At 44.3% G+C, this 18,690-nt stretch overlaps 1 protein-coding gene across 2 annotated transcripts in view; it reads left to right on the top strand.

The window, feature by feature from the left end:
- Positions 1-18,690, top strand: part of fam184a (family with sequence similarity 184 member A) — a 91,866-nt gene that overhangs the window by 45,243 nt on the left and 27,933 nt on the right. For both annotated transcript variants that reach the window (XM_034579389.1, XM_034579390.1), the window contains exons 8-14: positions 3,217-3,352; positions 4,123-4,304; positions 7,151-7,336; positions 14,391-14,513; positions 15,479-15,640; positions 16,593-16,714; positions 18,284-18,434. In XM_034579389.1, coding sequence (XP_034435280.1) covers positions 3,217-3,352; positions 4,123-4,304; positions 7,151-7,336; positions 14,391-14,513; positions 15,479-15,640; positions 16,593-16,714; positions 18,284-18,434 — 1,062 coding nt within the window. The remainder of the gene's footprint in view (positions 1-3,216; positions 3,353-4,122; positions 4,305-7,150; positions 7,337-14,390; positions 14,514-15,478; positions 15,641-16,592; positions 16,715-18,283; positions 18,435-18,690) is intronic.

The raw sequence follows: 18,690 nt of genomic DNA, 5'->3' as shown, positions 1-18,690 counted from the left end.
AACGAGTTGTGTAGTGTCTGTCCCCCCCCCCCCCCCCCTCCTCCCTCCTCCCTCCGTGGTGCTGAGATCCAGGTCAGCAGTGGCTGTGATGCTCCTGGAGTTTCGTAATCATTTCTTTCGTTAAAGGAGCAATTAACTGTAACCCAGATAAAGAAATGACGACAGAGCGGCGGAGCAGAGGAGCTTGAAACCAGCTTCACTTGACAGCTCCTCCAGATTCTCTCGTCTGACGCGAGGCGTGAGACGAGCTATCGGAGCGTAGCAACAATCTGATCTGTGACTGGTTTCATCTTTCGGGAGCTGATATGTTATATTGTTGCCGAGGTAATATCACAATAATCTCTTAATAACAGCCTCAGACCACGAACGTAATCTCATAAACCTTCAACTCCTGCTGAGAGTTCGTCGATGAGAGATACTGGATTTTTATTTCATCCTCAACAATCCCACACAGCAGAAGCTTTCATGTTTTTAGTTTTCTCACCTCAGAACACACCTCACGTCTTGTTTTCCACACTCGCCTGTCGTTGGTAATCTTTTGTTGTGTGATGTCTTTAAGACTTTTTCTTTTCATTCAGGTTAAATTAAAAACATTGCACCGAATGAAAACGTTCCCTTGTCCCAGGGGTCGTAATTACTGCGCTCGCACTCTTCATGGGTAGAAGAAGTGACGTCAGCTGTGAACTGAGCACCGGTGTGGCTGGTGTCAGGACGTCACAGCTCCCTGCTCCGGTGTTCTCCGTCACGCTCCTTCAGCTCAGGAGTTACACACAATCAAACAATACTTTAATGATCCCCGAAGGGAAATAGCTCTGTTGCAATTTGCAAAGGATAATAAAGCAAGTTGGAAAAACAAAACGAAGCGAGGGCAACAACAGGCCGAACGCACGTCAGCGCACGATCCCGATAAGTCAGCAGATCTTCACAGAAAAGCAAGTAAATCATTGAGTGGATTGACTGAGACAAATATAACAACGTCTGAAAGTTCTGAAGTTCCTGTAGAAATATAAAAGCTCGAGTGAAGTGACGTTTAGTCTTTGGACCTTCACTCTCAGGTAGAAACCTTTCAGTGGGATAAAACAATAAATCACTGCTCTCAGCACCTTTTATATTTAAATGGCAATGAAGGATTCAGCCAGGTCCAATACGAGTGACTGACAGAAGTGTGTGTCTGTGTGTGTCTGTGTGTGTCTGTGTGTGTCTGTGTGTGTCTGTGTGTGTTTGAATCTGATTACAGCTGAATCAGAGGTAATGACTAGACGTCTCCAACAATAGAAATCTTCTTTTAGCTCAGATAGATCAGAAGAGATACAGTTAATTAAGATATTTTTAATCCTCTGCAAGAAAAGCTACTGACCCTGTTTGAGAAATGAAAGAATTTAATAAGTCACCGGTTTTTAAAAGAGTAGCATCATCTTCAAACGGAACAAAGGAGATCAACTCTTTAGCCTCTTTAACTTTTGAGGAAATAAGGATGAAAAACATATTCCTTACATTATTTACCCTCCACCTCACTACAAGTCATACACAATATACTATATAGCCTCGTCCCTGAAACCCGTTTTAAAGAACTCCAACAGATGGTTCCTCACTCGTCAAAATCCAATCCTCCATGCGATGACATCCATGACCGGAGCCCCGCCCCCGACCTGGAGCGAAGTCCTAACGGAAACATGTCTGTGCTTTCTGTGAACTCTCCTCCAAACGATCAATCTCTGTATGGATCTCTTATCTGAACCTGGAGGTCACCATGTGCAGCTCCCTGCCACGGGCTCATCAGGGATATCAGCATACACACACACACACACACACACACACACACACACACACACACACACACACACACCAGGGCTAATTTGTGTGTGAGTCCTCAGTGGTTATTATCATGCTTAGATTTCATTGTCTTAATTAAGTTTTAGGCAGAACGTTTGATGGGATGGAAAGATGTGGAATTGCCTCTCAAGAGTTCTTTCAGAGTGCTTTATTGGTGTGTGTGTGTGTGTGTGTGTGTGTGTGTGTGTGTGTGTGTGTGTGTGTGTGTGTGTGTGTGTGTGTGTGTGTGCGCGTGGGCGTGCGCCACAAATCCCTCCCTGAAGTCTAGTTCGGATTAATTGAGCAGAAATCAGTATTAACATACATGAGCGTCATTATTGGTAATATGCTGCCAGCGGGTCTCACATTAAACGTCTTGTCAACACTTCATATTTCATAAGTATCTTATAAAATAATTCATCGTGATTCCTTCATTCCAGAAGTTGTTTGTTTATATTTACACGTCTCAAGTTCTGCACGTCTGTTTACAACTTTAACCTTTTTCTCTTTCATATTTATTCTACTTCCATTCAATTGTCTCTGTTTCCTAATCTCTCTAAATATGGATGTGTTGCATGTTTTTATTTTAAATCTGTGAGGTTTTGTTGAAACTAAGAGCAGCTATGGAAAGTTGACGACCTTAAAACAAATCAACAACATGTACAGACTAAACTAACATTTAACTCATCATGTAAAAACCCTAAACTTTGACCGTAACTAGTCTAATATGCTACATACAATTATTTAGTTAACTCTTTTGTTTACAGTGGAAATAGGTCAATTGTGCATTTATTAATAATGTTGTCTGCATCCAGCCGCCATTAAACAACAGTATCCTTAATTTAGACTCATATTTTTGGTCGAATCTCAAATATAACTCCAAAATAAAACTCTGTCTGTGGTCTCCACCATCTCCTGAGGGGAGATGTCTGGTTCCTCAGCTGCTAAAAGCTCCACTATATGTCCACCAGCGATTCTTCTTCTGCGTGTGTCTGCTGTTTGCTGCCGGGCAGCAGGTGGACACAGTCTCTTCCTCCTGAGAACTGATGCCTGCTGGGGCTGAAAACAATGCTATGAAAGCTGTAAACTTCTGGAGCGTACGGCGGAAAAAACAATGAGGCGTGGGCCGGCTTCAGGAGATGAACGTCTGCAGCCTCTCTCACATTGTCACATTGTTTTCACATCGGCCATTTTCCATTGTTCCTTCAGACGTATTGATTATAGCGCACTAGCAGTTAAAGAGGGGCTACGGCTCATTTTGTTCAGAGGCACCAGGGCTACTTATATGTTGATTGACATTGACATTATGGTTTATTAAATTATAAGTAGTTCCCTTTTCTCATGTGTCTTCCACGTGTTCACGGACCTTTCTCTCCTCTCTGTTCTGCTGTGATTCCTCTGCAGGACTTATCCAGGCAGCTGGATGAGGTGACCCAGAACTCGGAGATTGTGGAAATCCGTCAGAAGGAAGCCGAGTGCGAACTGGAGGCAGCCAGAGACCGAGTTCAGCAGCAAGCCACCGAGATACTGCTCAAAGCCAGTAAGACTCAAACCTCCTCTCTGCTCGAAATTCAATCGAATGCTCGTACGCGTGCTTCCCCTCAGGACACGTCCTGGGTTTGTCGTGCAAACACGTCAAGCAGCTTCCCAGGCACCGCGGCCCCGCTGCTGTATATCCACGCTCATGGTATCCCCAGTCCCCGAGAGGCAGAGGAAACATCGTCTCACATCAATTATGCCCAGTTTAAGGTTCACGTTTTGTGGGTTTGCATGTTAGGATGTGATTTAATGTCTCCCGATGTCTCTCCGTCGGTACTTTGCGCAACAATATCGCTTAAGCATTACTGTCGGAAAATGTGTGAGCGATAGCAGCAGAATTACGTTCGGCCCATTAGCTCCTATGAGCTCGTCACGCCCCACGAGAACGTTTTATCAGTTTCCTCCGCAGCTGTTTGCACGTGAGAGACAAATAACATCCAGCTGGTAACGGAAGCTACGACACAGATCCCGCATTCTTGTTTATTTCTACTTAAAGGGGAACAAATGTTGGTTTTCTGTTGCTGTGGTCGGGTGGAAGTGTTAGTGGTAGACTGTATTCAAGGGAAGTTACAGTGTGGATTGTATTTTTTGTATTTTCACACACCTCCTCTTTATGTCTTATCTAAACCGCCTTTTGTTGATCAAGTGGGTTGCAGCTCACTGACAGACAGACAAAAACAAATCTGGATTACCAGACGCCTGCTGGACGAACACAGATCGCAGATGGCTGCCACTTCACTGTTTGCACCCTTGTCACGTCTCCCGTCACAGGTCAGATCAGCAGCCTGCAGGCCACCCAGATGACTCAGGAGGCGGCCATCAGGGACCTGGACAACGAGCGGAGCCGGCTGAAGGACAAGGTGCTGAGGATAGAGGAAGAGAGGGAGGCACTGCAGAGCCAGAGCCAGGCCCTGGACGACAGGCAGAAACAGCAGATCCAGTCCCTGGAGAAGGTGCGTGCGTTTGCTGCCGGTGTTTAATATTCACATCAGGCTGGAAGGAATGCGTCATGAATAGCCAATAACTCATTAAGAAGCCGCGACTTAACTTTTCTGTGTACTCTGCTCCCGACCCGTTCAGCGGTGTTAAAACACGAGAACTTAGGAGAAATTCGTCCTTTGCGTTAAAAACAGGAAAAACTTCAGAGGAACTTCAGCAAAGTAATTAGGATGCAGGTTCGAGAGAGAGAGAGATATTAACGCTTCTGTCTTCAGTCACTGCCGTCACCACTGTCTCACCTCAAACTCCACAGTGAACCCCACAGTCCAGCTTCAGGGATCTGAAGCTGTTCTCACCCCGAGAGGAGAAGCGATTTATTTCTTCAATTCTATTTGGTTTTTCTATTTATTTTCCTTGGGCAACCCTGAGTTTCCTGTGACTTTGCAGAGCCGCTAATCCTCCCGTGTTCTCGTGTGAGGTTTTCAGCCCAAAGCCAAAGTCTGATCTAAAAGACTACTTGACATGAATTGTTGATATAATTCAGGGGGGTTTTTTTCATAAAGAACACAAATATTTTGGTGTGGGTATATGATATATATAATATGGATAAAGACTCCCCCCTCACTCTGTCTCTCTTTACAGAGACTAAACCGAGATTAAGTGCGTTTTCTCACTGAGAGTCTGAACCAGGCTTCGTGTCTTTGTCCCATTGTTCACATTTGATCTGGTTAGATTTGGTTTCACGTTGTAATTTAGGGACCAAAGGATGTTGTCTTACATACGTACGTCCTGTCGTCCTTTACTCGACTCCGATTGGTTTGTAGACGAGCGTGTGTCTGACGTCAGCGTGTTGTCAGCTTGGCGTGAACTAGTCTTTCTGTTTGAATTTAAAATAAACAGAAAAATGAACCGGTTCTTGGTTTATTCTGTTGCCGCTGTTCTATCGTTATTGTTTCACGACCAGCGAAATAAAGGTCTATCATCAGAGGTGAAGACTAATCCTGCGAGAGGATTCCACTTCTTTGTTTACTGTAAGAAAAACTCCCCCTAAAAAAATGAGACACCGCCTCTCCTGTTCTGTTCAAGGCCCCTTTCACTCCTGGTTTATTGGTTCGGACGAAACTGAAAAGTTTGAAGGTCCGAACCCGAACAAGGTCGGTGTGAAATCGCCCTCGGAAGAAAAAATCAATCTCATGTGTGCAGCAAATTTTTTAAAAAATGCATCGTCGGCGGAAAAGAGTCAGAGGAAAAAAAATAAATAAATAAATAAACGGACCTGTAATCGTCAAACAGTTTAAAGAGTCAAACCTGTCAATCACGGCTTTTTTACGAACTTTGAAGCGAGGCCGCTCCTCGTTTCCAAAACCAAGAAGCTTAAAGGTCAGATGGTTTAAGGAACAGTGTAGTCAGCAGACCAACCGCAGCCCACGGTAAATGTCAAGTGTTGCTGCTTCATGTGTGTGTGTTCTCATCTATCTCTGACATTTGTGCAGTGTAATCCTCCGGGAGCCGGCCGAGTCCTCCCACCGAGAGACGCTGCTGTGAATTTCAATGTCTTCCCCGAGGATAATAGACGAGCCCGCGCCGCTTAAACTTCCCACCACCTTCCTCTTGCGTCTCCTCGAGCTCCGCCGATTTCTGCTTTAAACGCTTCATTCGCATTCATCCGGCTACTGGTGAAACCATCGATTGGGGATTTCCAACGCTGCCACATTACAAGAAAAGAACAAACACTTCTGTAGCGGAATGTGTTTTTCGAGTTTTTCTCACTTCGCAGGGATTTTTTTGGCTCGATCGTGCTTGAACGACATTAGCAGAGTATAAAACACTTCAATTATAAGGAAGCTGTGGAAAAGTCATTACATTAGTGTGAGTCTTGGTTTTTCCTTCATTTGCCTTTTTGTGTTCTTCGTCTTCTTCGCCCCACAAGAGGAGGAATTTACCTCCCAGGATGTTTTCAGGGCCCAGTTCCTTTGAGAGGACGTTCGGTTCCCCTCAGGTTCGTTTGGCCATATGATGTCACAGCGGTCTCGCTCGGTCCGACCAGTTTGATGGACGCCTCTTGGGGGATTTCCAAGAACAGGCCTCGGTTTTGGAGGCAACGATTCCAAAACAAACATGAGTGAATCCCTGGTGGCACATTAGTGTTTTTTCATGTTGCTGCCAGCGTCTGATAATGTGCCAGTTACACGCTGGTTTTGTTTTGCGAGTGATGAAGCTAAATAGAAGACAGATTATTGTGCATGTGTTTTAGGCTGCGTTAATTATCTGTGCTGATGAATCAGTGTCACCGGTTTTTTAGTAAATTTAAGTTTTCACGTCTTTAGTGTTCATTTACAATCCTGCTGTAAAGATTCCAGATTCCAGTAGATAAGGAGACGGTGTATGAAGCAGAAATACAGAAAAATACTCTACGGAGCCTAAAATATCCCTTAACTCTGTCTCTCCTGATGCTGAAGACAACACCAGCTCCATTTAGAGCCGTAATGGCCGCGGGGTCATGTCTGGGGGCTTTCACGGATCCGTAATCAATAACCCCATTACCATTAACCCCCCCGATGGAACGTGCCCCGGAGGCTTTGTTCAGCGAACTCGTTCCAGTGCTGCAAGGAAGAAAAAAAACACATTTGAGTGTGAAATGGTGAGAAAATGGAAAATAGAGACAAAACAGCAGATACAGAGAGACGGAGTGAAGTATTGATTCCTTTGGCTGTCGATCAGTAAACACTGGCAATGTGGCTGCATAATACAGCATGTGGTGTAAATGTCAGCCCGGGCGCTCTCTCCCCGTCCGTCAGTGTGTCGTCTCACCTCTGAGCATATTTTAAAACGGACGTGTTTGTGTTTCTGCGTCCGTCAGACCCTGCACGAGGAGAAGACGTCCCACGAGCAGGACATGAGCAACATGCGGGTCCGACACGAGGAGGAGGGCAGCCAGATGAAGGAGAGCCAGACTCGAGCTGTGGAGGAAGTGGCCAAGAAGCACAGAGTGACCCTGGAAACCGCTCTGAACAACGCCGAGAAGGAGAAGAACCGCCTGCTGGCCGTGAGTACACGTGCACACGGCGTACGAGCAGCACACAGAGCTGCTGAGGGGCCCTCTGCTCGACCACGGCTGCTGATGCCAGAGCAGAGATCTGTTGTTTTCTGCGTCCAAAACAAAAGCATCCACGTCTGGAACTGAGATAAACAATGTGCCAGAGGTTTTGCATCAGATGCTCGGTTCTCACCGTGCACAATAAATACAAACCCACCACCAGATTAATTTACAGATTGCTGCATCCTTGTGCAATCAGAGTTTATCGCTCAAAGCCGCAGGAAAATTAACGGCTGTATGTTTTTAATTGATCCTGCACCGCGGAGCTCTGGGCTTATCTCAGGCCATAAAGAAGATGGAGGCCCTGGGACGCTTGTTTTTCTGCAGCGTGCTGGAAGGAGTTCACCTCTTTTCAGACACTAGCGCAGGTGAAGTAAACGTAGCACGAGTTGTGTTCAGTTTTCATACTCGATAGAGATGAAGTTGGATTTTTCCGATTTGAGGAGAAACAGATGGAAGCTTCTGACCGTCAGTGACATGTTAACGAAACTAAAACTTCCAGTAGAGACTTGATAAAGACAGAAGTTGTGGTTTCCAAATCAAAGATAATATTAATTGCAGTGACTTTGCATATAAGTAGGATCCATCCATCATCCCTGACCTCCACACTGTGACTTTCCCCTTTAGAGGAACAGATCCACTTTCATAGAGTTCAGCAATTTGCACCGTCAGTTTGTTGGAATGAACGCTGATATGAACTAATATGAAATTTAAACGGTGTGATATTCCAGGAGGACACAGTCAAATCACAAGCTGTCACAGCCCTGCAGTCCGTTGACTTTCTGCTTGTTAATAAACCAGTGGTGATTGTGAGTGACACATTTAATGCGGTGTCTGCATGTGCTTTATTTTGATCGACACCACTGATACTGTGTGTTTGTCAAAGTGTCTTGACTCTCACTCCACACGTGTGTAAATATACTACGTGTATTATGACCGCTGTTCTCTAATGTTCAGGCTCATTGATGCTCAGCGTCGGACACGTTCACGGACGGAGCCTTGTGTCCGTACTCTGCGTTCATTTTGTATTTGTACACACGTTTTCTGAAAGCTTATAAAAAACTGATGAAAGCCAGTAATTCAAGCGAGACGACCACAGGACACGACGAAGCAATTTCAACTATGGCGGAAGGTTTTTGAGGAGAGACATTGCGAGGAGCTGCAGTTCTGTTCTGTGCTTTCCCTGCATAGATGGAGCATTGATGAGAGAAGGCAGCCGCACTCGTACACGTCCCCGAAGACAGTGTAAGCTGGTGGAGGGACTTCAACGAGTAACCGGTCACAAGCCGGGCGTCTCTAACCTCTGAGCTAATTCCACATCGTTCCCTGACTGACTGCACCATCTGCCACAGCAGCTATTCCCTCTTTTTGCCTTGAGCCTCTGAATTGTAGATTTGCCGTGTCTCTAAAAGCTTTTTTTTCTCTCTCGAGTTTGGCACTCAGGCAATTTGCTATTGAAACACAGGAGATGTCCTCGTCTCTGTTCCCTCTCAGACACTTCCTCTCCATTCAGAAAAACAGGTTCAGTTCCCAGCTTTGCCTGTAAACATAGGTACGGCTATAAAGTCTCATAAAGCCTAAGTTAGATTATTATGCAGATTTTAATGACATTATTAAGGCAAACACATTCTTCTATCCCCTTAATTAATTATAGATGTTAACGTTTACTGTCTCCTGGACTCTGGGCAGTAAAATTCAGCCTTTAAACGTAACTAGAGACCATATTGTGATGGGATTCCACCTGCCAGTCGGAAATGTGTCCAAGTACCTTCGTATTGTACTTGTGCTTTGGTAAATTGATTTTACAGTGTTCCTATTAAAACCAAGGTAGCACTTAAGTCGACCTTTTATTACTAATAATAGGAGAAATATTGTCTAAAACAGACAAACTGTTAATATTGATACTGACTCTTCACTGCAGAAAAGACACGAGTTGGTGAAACCGAGGCTTTTCGCAGCAGTGAAAGACTTTAGCAGAAGAAAAACATATGTTTTATGATATTTACTTATTTATTTATATGTACATTCTATTCATTATGACAAATACCTGTATCCTCTATCAACAGGAACAAAACCAGAGTCGACATCCAAATCCTAAGTGTGACTCAGTGAACAAGCAGCCTCTCTAAAATACTGAATACACGTTTGGAATCTATGATACAGGGTTTTTATGAGGAGGCCCACATTGATATCGAAGTATACAAATTAATATAACAGTACGAGTGGGCATGACAGGTGACACGGGCTCACATAACTGGAAAAAATTAAAATTGCATCCGCAGAGGATTTCTATAGACTGAAATACATCAAAGGGTCTGAAACAATGACTAAGAAGCTGGCAAACCTCAGAAGGAAGGAGAATGCAAACCCACTGACGCAGGAGCACATTTATATTTGTCACCTATAAATGCCATGTATCATTATCAATGAAAACAAAGTTGAGAGATGTGGCGGCTGACGGGGGTCACGCGTGGAGAGTGAGTCACGCAGGTGGGAAGGGTTAGCGGCCGCTGACGCTCTAAACCTGCTGCTCCTCCTATTCGCACACCTACACTGCAGCTTTGGTGTATCATCAGGAGACAATGGAATGATAATTAGATGAACAGATTTTTGTTTTTAAAGGAGACTTATGATGCTTTTACAGTTTGACTATCCTTTGTGTGTTTTATGTACGTGAAAGTTTCAGACAGAGGCTGAAAAGAGGAGCTGCAGCGATGCACAGATCGAGTAAAGTGATGTTTTCCGCACATTAGAGCTCGTAAACATCGTACAGTAATAACACTAATCAAATATTATGAGCCTGAATATGAGCAGGATACGTCTCCTGAATATGATTTTTTTCCAAATAAAGACAAAATGGCTGCGACTAATTATATTAAGCACCAAAATCAGGGAAATTGAGTCTCGGAAGGTGTTGTGGAGTTTGACATTTAAAAGGCGGCGGGACACTTAGATTAAAATTCACGGCCCCGCTCGTAAACTGGTGACATTTACTGCACATAGAAGTGCAAGTGGGGAGTAAAGTCATCAAAATTAGAGCAAAAAATGATGGGATGGAGAAGGAGCGGAACTCGGGAGCCCAGCGTTTTGTGTGTGTTTCTAAAAGTTCCGCCATAAATATTTCACTGCTACTTACTTAGCACAGTTTGTTGGGCCGGGCTCATACAGACGGTGTACAGACACTTCTCCTGAAGATGTGTTAAACCAGAAACAGAAAACCTTTAACTATGGATTCAAATGCAAGAAAATTATTTAACTAAAGCTTTTGCTGGTGTATCAGAATTTCATTATATTGTGAGTTTTTGAGTCTCTATTCGGTATTTGACAGTAAATTAAAAACCTATTTCAATATTATCAAGTCCAAGTCAACAGCATCACAGAGTTCAGCATTAAAAGGTAACAGGGTTGAATAAAACCATAATAACCTTGGGTTTCCCTTTACGATATAAATATTTAATATTACATGAAGCATTATAGTTTATATATTGCATTAAATGGTGTTGATTTTTATTAAAATCTTTGTATTAAATAAGTTTCAGCACCATTTCACTGCTAGAGTCACAAAAAATGAGATAATAAACAAAACCCACAGATTAAACACACGACTCTACTTAAATTATGGAAACTGAAAGTACCCTCTGGACATGTCCATTAAACAATTGTGTTTTCCTTCAGTGCTTTTAACCAAAATATATTGCTTGTATCTCTGAGGTCCATTTGTTTAGACATATTTCTTAAACCTTCATTGTTTACATCCATGTTTTCTCTGCGTCTCCTGCATCTTTTAACACCAAATCTCGGTGGAATAGTGTAAAAGCCTTGTCATGAATATTTATTTAGCTGACCACATTGTTGGCATTTGTATATTGAGGCAAACGCTCAAAATCATCACAATTATCATTCAAAACTCTACAAAGGACCTTTAGATGTAGTAACAGGACAGATTCCACAATAACACACATGAAAACAGGACAACGTAGAATTCCGATGGCACCGAATACCCAAATTCCAGCATCATGACGGTTTTGTGTCTGATATGAAAAAATGCAGAAAATGCCCCCGAGGATTTGAACGTGGGCCCTGGGACCAGTTTAATGAGCCTGGAGGTCTTGCTGTTCCAAACCGCAGCCCGCTGCTAATTTGGCTGCACGGTCTCACCAGCCTGAAATAGCCCTGTGATGATGCCTGATCTCCAGCGGGTCCCTTATCCCCGGCACACACAGCCATGTGAAAGCAAGTGATCAACTATTCCCTTGCATCAAAGTTGCATAATGAGGACTTGTTTTAAATAATATTCTTGCGGAAGACCTGATCAGAGCTGACAGCTACATTAAGAGAAGAGCGTTCGTACATTTCCATAGTTATTAGATATGCATTCCATATGCAGGAGGCCTCGTGTATATATATATGCCCTTCTATGATTTCCTCATATTTCCTCCTGCTGAGCTCTGATCTGCACTGTCATTTCTGATTGTTGCTCCTTTCTGTCAGTGTTGCTGCAGAAATGTCCCAATTGTGAAGATTATCAGGGAGGAGGAGGAGGAGGAGGAGGATGAGGAGGAGGAGGAGGAGGAGGAGGTCGAGCAGCAGCACTCATTCACTCCTCGTTCATTCTCTGCCGCCTCACTCATCTGCTTTATATCTCTTCCGCAGAATCGCAGGGACGGACGAGTCTTCATCTCTTTTCGTCATCACGCGATTATTTCGTCTGATCTAAGTTTCATCACATCTAGTTAATCATCTTTTCTTTCATCACCTCTGCTCTTTCATCACTTTAAACCGTAATGAGAGTTGTCTGCGAGGAGCCGGGGGTTTGGAATTTAAATGAATCGCTTGGCTCCAGCGCGGTCTCGCCCTCCAAATCGAGCCACAAGGTACGACATGAATCCTGATGTCTCATATTAGGTTCGTCCCCGTGTGACGTCGCTTTCTCATCGACCGTTGACTTGAAGATTCCCTTTGATGTGTCCTTGATGTCATCGGGCTGGCGGAGGTCACCTCACGCAACAATAACGATTTTCGCCCGTATTCGTTGAATGTATTTTTGATTTAATGATTGAGGCCTTTTATGAATCTGCGCCAGCGACAGAAGCGTCGTGTTTTTAGGTCGTCGATCCGATTTTCATGATTGCATCGTCTCGGGAAAACTTTGAGGGAAGTTTTATCAAATCTGGCAAAAGAATCCAGTTGGACTCGAGGATGAAGTGATGATTTGGTGGTCGAAGGTCAAACTAACCACACGTCCATCACATTCTTGTGAATTTGAACACACCTGACACACATGGATGGATGAGCTGATTAGAACGTGGTCTTCAGATGTCAATTGCTCGACCTAAACACCAAATATGATGAGGTTATGATTAAATGACACCAAATCAATTCAAAATCTTTCCAAATCTACACTGCATAGATGATTCTGGTACAGACGTGGCTGTGAACTTGATTTGACTCGGTGGCCGAGGCACACAGTCCGCGAGGCGCTAACACTCGTACGTTGTTGCGTCAGGATTTAGAAACGGCCTTGTGGGTGTTTGAGCTGTTTCTAGTTCTTTGCTACAGCATTTTCACATTCGCTTTTTCTTGTGGTAGTTAGTATTCACTTGTTTTAACAAGGGACATCCATCATCCTTTGAGGGACACAGGGGGGTTGGTTCCAATCCCATCTAACATTGGGTGAGAGAGGGGGGGGGGAATACACCCTGAATCGGTCTGCAGTGTATCAGGGCTAATACACATTCACATGTCGTGAGGCATTAAACACAAATTACTGTGATTTTTCATTCTCTCCTCCATTCAGATCAATTCCTGCAAAGCCCCATTCGTTTGTATGGAGCTGTGTCACCGGAGTCGATACCCTGAATGTTTTCTACAGCGTTATACAAACTGCATGCTCCTGTACAGTGAATAATAGTGGAAGATTCCATGTGACATAACAGCCATTTCCCTCGGCCCTAATTGTCCTTGGAAAGTAGCAGCCGTCGCCGCTCAGTGTAACAGAAATCGTTGCCCATTCATCAGCCGCCATAATAAGCTTTATTATGGGAACAATGCGATTCTCTGCTCCCTGTCAAGGACAATGAGATAGTTTGAAGTATTTTTAGGAATTTGTACAGATGAAGGCGGTGAATGTGAAATCAGACAAAGAGGAGAGAGAATGCGGATGTTCAGCGAGACCGAGGTAATAACGCTGGAGCGATTTGAGTTCCTGCTCTCAGAGTTGATGGCTGTTGACCCTCGGAGTTGTTTAACTTTGGTTTAGTGTTGGAATAAATTACTTAATATTAGTTTTATTGTGACTTTAACTCAGTAACAGGGTTAAAGGTGTTAGTGAAGTCATCGCTGTTCTTCAAAATGATCCCTAAAATGCAGTAAAAGGAAAATGGAGCTGCTGTTTGGGCTTGATGATGATTTGTCCCTTTTACCACATCAGTGCTAATCAGGTTATATCAGGATTATTTCCCAGGCGAGTACATGAAGTTACCACAACTTCATTGAGGCCAGCAGATCTTTCTCTTAGCGCTCAGGGTCTCCTGGGACGACCACATTGAAGTGCTGGTGCAGTAATGTGTGGTGGGAAAGATTCGAACCCTTCAAGGTGGGATGCAGAGGTTACACAGGTCAGTCCCAATGGGGGGCCCCCAATATACTGGGCATGGACACATAGGTAGCAGACGTTTCTCTGAGGCGGCTGTGGATCCGGAGAGGAGGGACCTGGGTGGGGCGGTGCTACCTGAGGACCCAGGATCACTGACTATGTGTCAAGGTGCATCACTAGTCACTAGTTGATGTAAAACTAACCTGGATGACTGAGAATCAGATGTAAAACCACATGAACACTAGTTAAACGTTCCTCGGCTTTCAACAGCTTCACTCTGTGGGAACTCGTTTCACTCGTGTGAGAATTACTGATCGAGATCGCTGAACTTCATCGTCAACGCTTTCTGGCTTTTCACCGCTCGCTGGTTTTGACGTTGATTTATGTTTGTGGTTTTTGTCTCCACAGGAGCTGGAGCAGCAGTTTGAGAGAGAGCGCCTCCAACTGGAGGAGCACAAGACGCTGCTCCGGCAGCAGCTGGACGAGCTGAAGGACGAGCTGACCTCCAAACTCAGCGCGGCCAATGAGGAGGTAGGAGGCCAGAACCTGCAGGTTTACAATGACTGACTCATTGTGCATTCGAATCAAGGAAGGAAAAGCAGTGAAATAACATGAAGGTTGGATCTTTAAAGCCATTATGAGCAGTTAATCCTTGTGCATTGATCTTCTGCTGATGAAGATCACGTTGAGGAACATTGGCAGAAAACACTTTGCGACACTGATGAGTCACAACTCTTAACTTCTTGTTGTGAATGTCACCTCCAGAAGTTAAACCTAAGAGTCTGAGTCCTGAGCTCCTTACTAATACAGTTTGCCTGACTTGAATAATAATCAGTATTTATTTTTGACAGATGAGGTAAACAGTCATATTAGCGGCTGAACAACGAGGCCGGGGTCACTTCTTAATATGCAGCTCCCGACTTACTTAAAGGACAAGCTAACATCAAATATCACCCTCACTGTGGAACTTAAACCTTCATATCAGTTAGAGCTTTTAACAACCCACAAAACTCTTATTACGTTATTTATAACAATTATCCATATCTCATATTGTTTTTGAATTTGTTGAACAGCTCAGTCCAGGTTCAGAAATTCACAAAGCGTGATTAGAGGCTTCTTATTTATTTGTTAGTATCTTTGGTTGAGTATTAAGTCGAATGGGGAAAAATGACCCGTCACAAAAATCCTTATCGTTTTCTCTCTGTAGAGAAATGTTTATAACAATGTGTTTGTTGTTTTTCACTCCCTGTTCCCATTTGCACTGTACTTTTAAAATCCAGGTAAATAAATATCTAATGAATTTAAAAAGGAACCATGTCGCCACGTTGGCAAAAAGAACATGAAAGTGACTGAAAGCTTTTTGGATGGAAACTGCATAAACTGCTGATGTGGTTTCAAGGCTGCTGCCACTCTGAGACACAGAAGTAGAACAGAGGAGAGGCTGTTGATTCTCTCTGTCTCACACCGACCGGTCGTCCGTCTTGTCCTTCACGCAGGTGTCTCGGCTGCAGGGGAAGCTGCAGCAGGGGGAGCAGGACATGGGAACAGCCGAGGGACATATCTCCACCCTGAAGGAGGCGCAGGACAAACTGCTGGAGGAGCTGGACGCCACCAGGGCTCGTCTGAGAGAGACCAGCAACCTGCTGTCCGCGCTGCAGGTCAGCACACACACACAATCACTGAGATCATCTGCACCTGACCTTAAACCGAACCCTGACCATCTTAACTGACCCTTAATTAATGCTAACTCACCCAAAAACCAGGTTTTAATCCCCAAGCAGACCCAGAGGAGTGAGGACCAGACAGAGAAGTGTCCCCACTTCTCTAAAATGTCCTTACTTCTTTGAAACGTCCTTATTTTCAATGTCTAAAAACTGTAATTGGTCCAAAGATAGACGAAGGGAACTAATCATGATATTTTTTTTCTATTCGTTTATAATTTGTTGTCTATAATCGTCTATAAAGAAAAATAACGCCCCCAAGATAATGTCCGACTACTTATTGCTTGTTTATTTTGACCAGTACTCCAACATGGAAATCATTTAATTCACTGAGATACACAAACTAGAGATAAGCAGCAAATGCCTGTTTGAGTCGGTGCAATCAACATCAACCAATTCAAATGATAAATGTCCTATTTATCATTTCTTCAGTTCTGCCACACAGACCAGGTTTCTACAGAGCTTTCCGTTGTTTTTGGATTGACTTTGCCAATAACCAGCATTTGAGTTGTCTGAAAGCAATGTCACTCAAAAGGCTCTGAACATTTTTCACGCTACAAAAAATCCCCAAAGTTTTCACAGTTGCCTGCAGAGATGGATTCATGCCAGGGCACGGAAAGAAACAAACTCTGAGCTGCTCAGACTGATGTCAAACTAACACTTTGTCTGTCTGTCTGTCTGTCTCTCTGTCTGTCTCTCTGTCTCTCTGTCTGTCTGCCTGTCTGTCTCTCTGTCTGTCTGTCTGTCTGTCTGTCTCTCTGTCTGTCTGTCTGTCTGTCTGTCTCTCTGTCTGTCTGTCTGTCTGTCTGTCTGTCTGTCTGTCTGTCTGTCTCTCTGTCTGTCTGTCTGTCTGTCTGTCTCTCTGTCTGTCTCTCTGTCTCTCCATCAGGGTGAGTTGGAGATCCAGAAGCGTCAGCATGAAGCTAAAATCATCACCACCAAAGAGGAAGAGAAACTGAAGATGGACAAAATGGCTCTGGAGCTGGAGCTGAAATGGACCGAAACACTCAGGTGTGTGTGTGTGTGTGTGTGTGTGTGTGTGTGTGTGTGTGTGTGTGTGTGTGTGTGTGTGTGTGTGTGTGTGTGTGTGTGTGTGTGTGTGAGTCTGTGTGTGTGTGTGTGTGTGTCCTTTTAACATAGACAGAGCATGATTAAGAGTGGATTGGAAATTGGAAGTCTTTCTGTTTCCTTAACATTGCTTCTCACACTTATTAGAACACACACACACACACACACACACACACACACACACACACACACACACACACACACACACACACACACACACACACACACACACACACAGAGGTCATACCGACTCACAATATTGCCCATGACAGAGCATTATCCTCGCAGGGCTCTGCAGCAGCTTCAATTCAATCTGGTGTAAAGCTGCCGTCTAAACTGTGGTAACATTCACAGAGTTCCTGACCATAACAAACATGGTGGCGGTGGAGGAGGTCGTGATGATGAACCTTTATCTTCAGACGTCTGTGGCTTCTGACCAGTTCTTAAAGTCTCACCTCAAAAAGTTCCGCGTCTCGTTGAAATCTCGTTTCCGCATGAGAATCTATCGTACAGTATGAATGAGTCCATATGGGCCCCACATGTCACAGACACACCTCAAATGAGCGTGTTTCCCCTTAAAGCTCGTAGCGGGAGCAGCAGAGTCCGGCCAATTATCTCACATTTTATCAGGGGACGTCTCTCTTCCTTTGACACTTCGCTTCCTTCGCCGCTTCAACTTCGATCTCTTCTTTCCTCCGTCTCATCCGTCTTCTCCCCGTCTCCCTCTGCCCTCATCTCACGTCCCTGCCCTGCACATCGTATATAACAGCTCTTATTAGGACGACCAGGGCTCTTTGAAGCCCAAGGCCTGCGTGTGTGTGTGTGTGTGTGTGTGTGTGTGTGTGTGTGTGTGTGTGAGTGTGTGTGTGTGTGTGTGTGTGTGTGTGTGTGTGTGTGTGTGTGTGTGTGTGTGTGTGTGTGTGTGTGTGTGTGTGTGTGTGTGTGTGTGTGTGTGTGTGTGAGAGAGAGAGAGTGCTTTATCTTGAAACATGGATGATGACACATGTCGAGCGTGTTGTATGATGGACGTGTGTGTGTTTGTGACAAAAATATGCGTTTTGCTTGGGTACTTCATTACTACACACACACACACACACACACACACACACACACACACACACACACACACACACACACACACACACACACACACACACACACGGCCCAGAGTGATGGAGGCTCAATAGATGCAGTGTTGAGCTCTGATAAGGAACCAGTTATTGTTTTCATAAAGTGACAGTTGAGTCTCCTTCCTCACGAGATATTGTCACTGTGCTTCTGATAATAATAACAACATGTTATGCACAGAATCTGAAAGAAGCTATACATTTTATTTTCCACAGCGAGCCAAGACCTTTTAAATTGATTTCTTTCTGCTGTAAAAAGCATTTGAATGTCTCTCAGCTCATTGTTTTGGTTTCCTAGTTAATGATCGCGACATTAGACAAGCTCCTGACACATGAATATACACACAAACAAATGAGTGTGTGTTGTTGTGTTGTTGTGTTGCAGGCAGGAGTGTAAGAAGCTGCGCGAGGAGCTGAGAGAGGAGCACGGGGAGGACAAGGCCTCAGCTCTGGCTCAGCTGGCCCAAAGCAAAGAGCAGGAGCTGGGCAGCGCCAGAGAGAGCTGGCAGAGGAAGGTGGAGGATCTGCTCGAACAGGTACGACCGCCTCCTTCGTCCTTTCTTCATCTGTTGTAGTTTATTCTGGTGTTTGGAAGTTAAAAGGTTTTTAGAAAATCCGGGAAGGGATGAAAGAGAGAGAGAGATGTGAACATTAGAATTCAGAGGTGGTTTTAATCTTTCGGCTGCAGATCTGAACGCAAAACACCAGATGTCATCAGCTTGTAGTCGAATTTCCATGATTGTGCCACGAGTAGAAAATCAATAGGCAGAGAAGGAGCCTGAGAAAAGGCAA

This window comes from Hippoglossus hippoglossus, chromosome 24 (assembly GCF_009819705.1).
Source record: "Hippoglossus hippoglossus isolate fHipHip1 chromosome 24, fHipHip1.pri, whole genome shotgun sequence".
NCBI classification, from domain to species: domain Eukaryota; kingdom Metazoa; phylum Chordata; class Actinopteri; order Pleuronectiformes; family Pleuronectidae; genus Hippoglossus; species Hippoglossus hippoglossus.
This window is presented reverse-complemented; position numbering and strand designations above follow the sequence as displayed.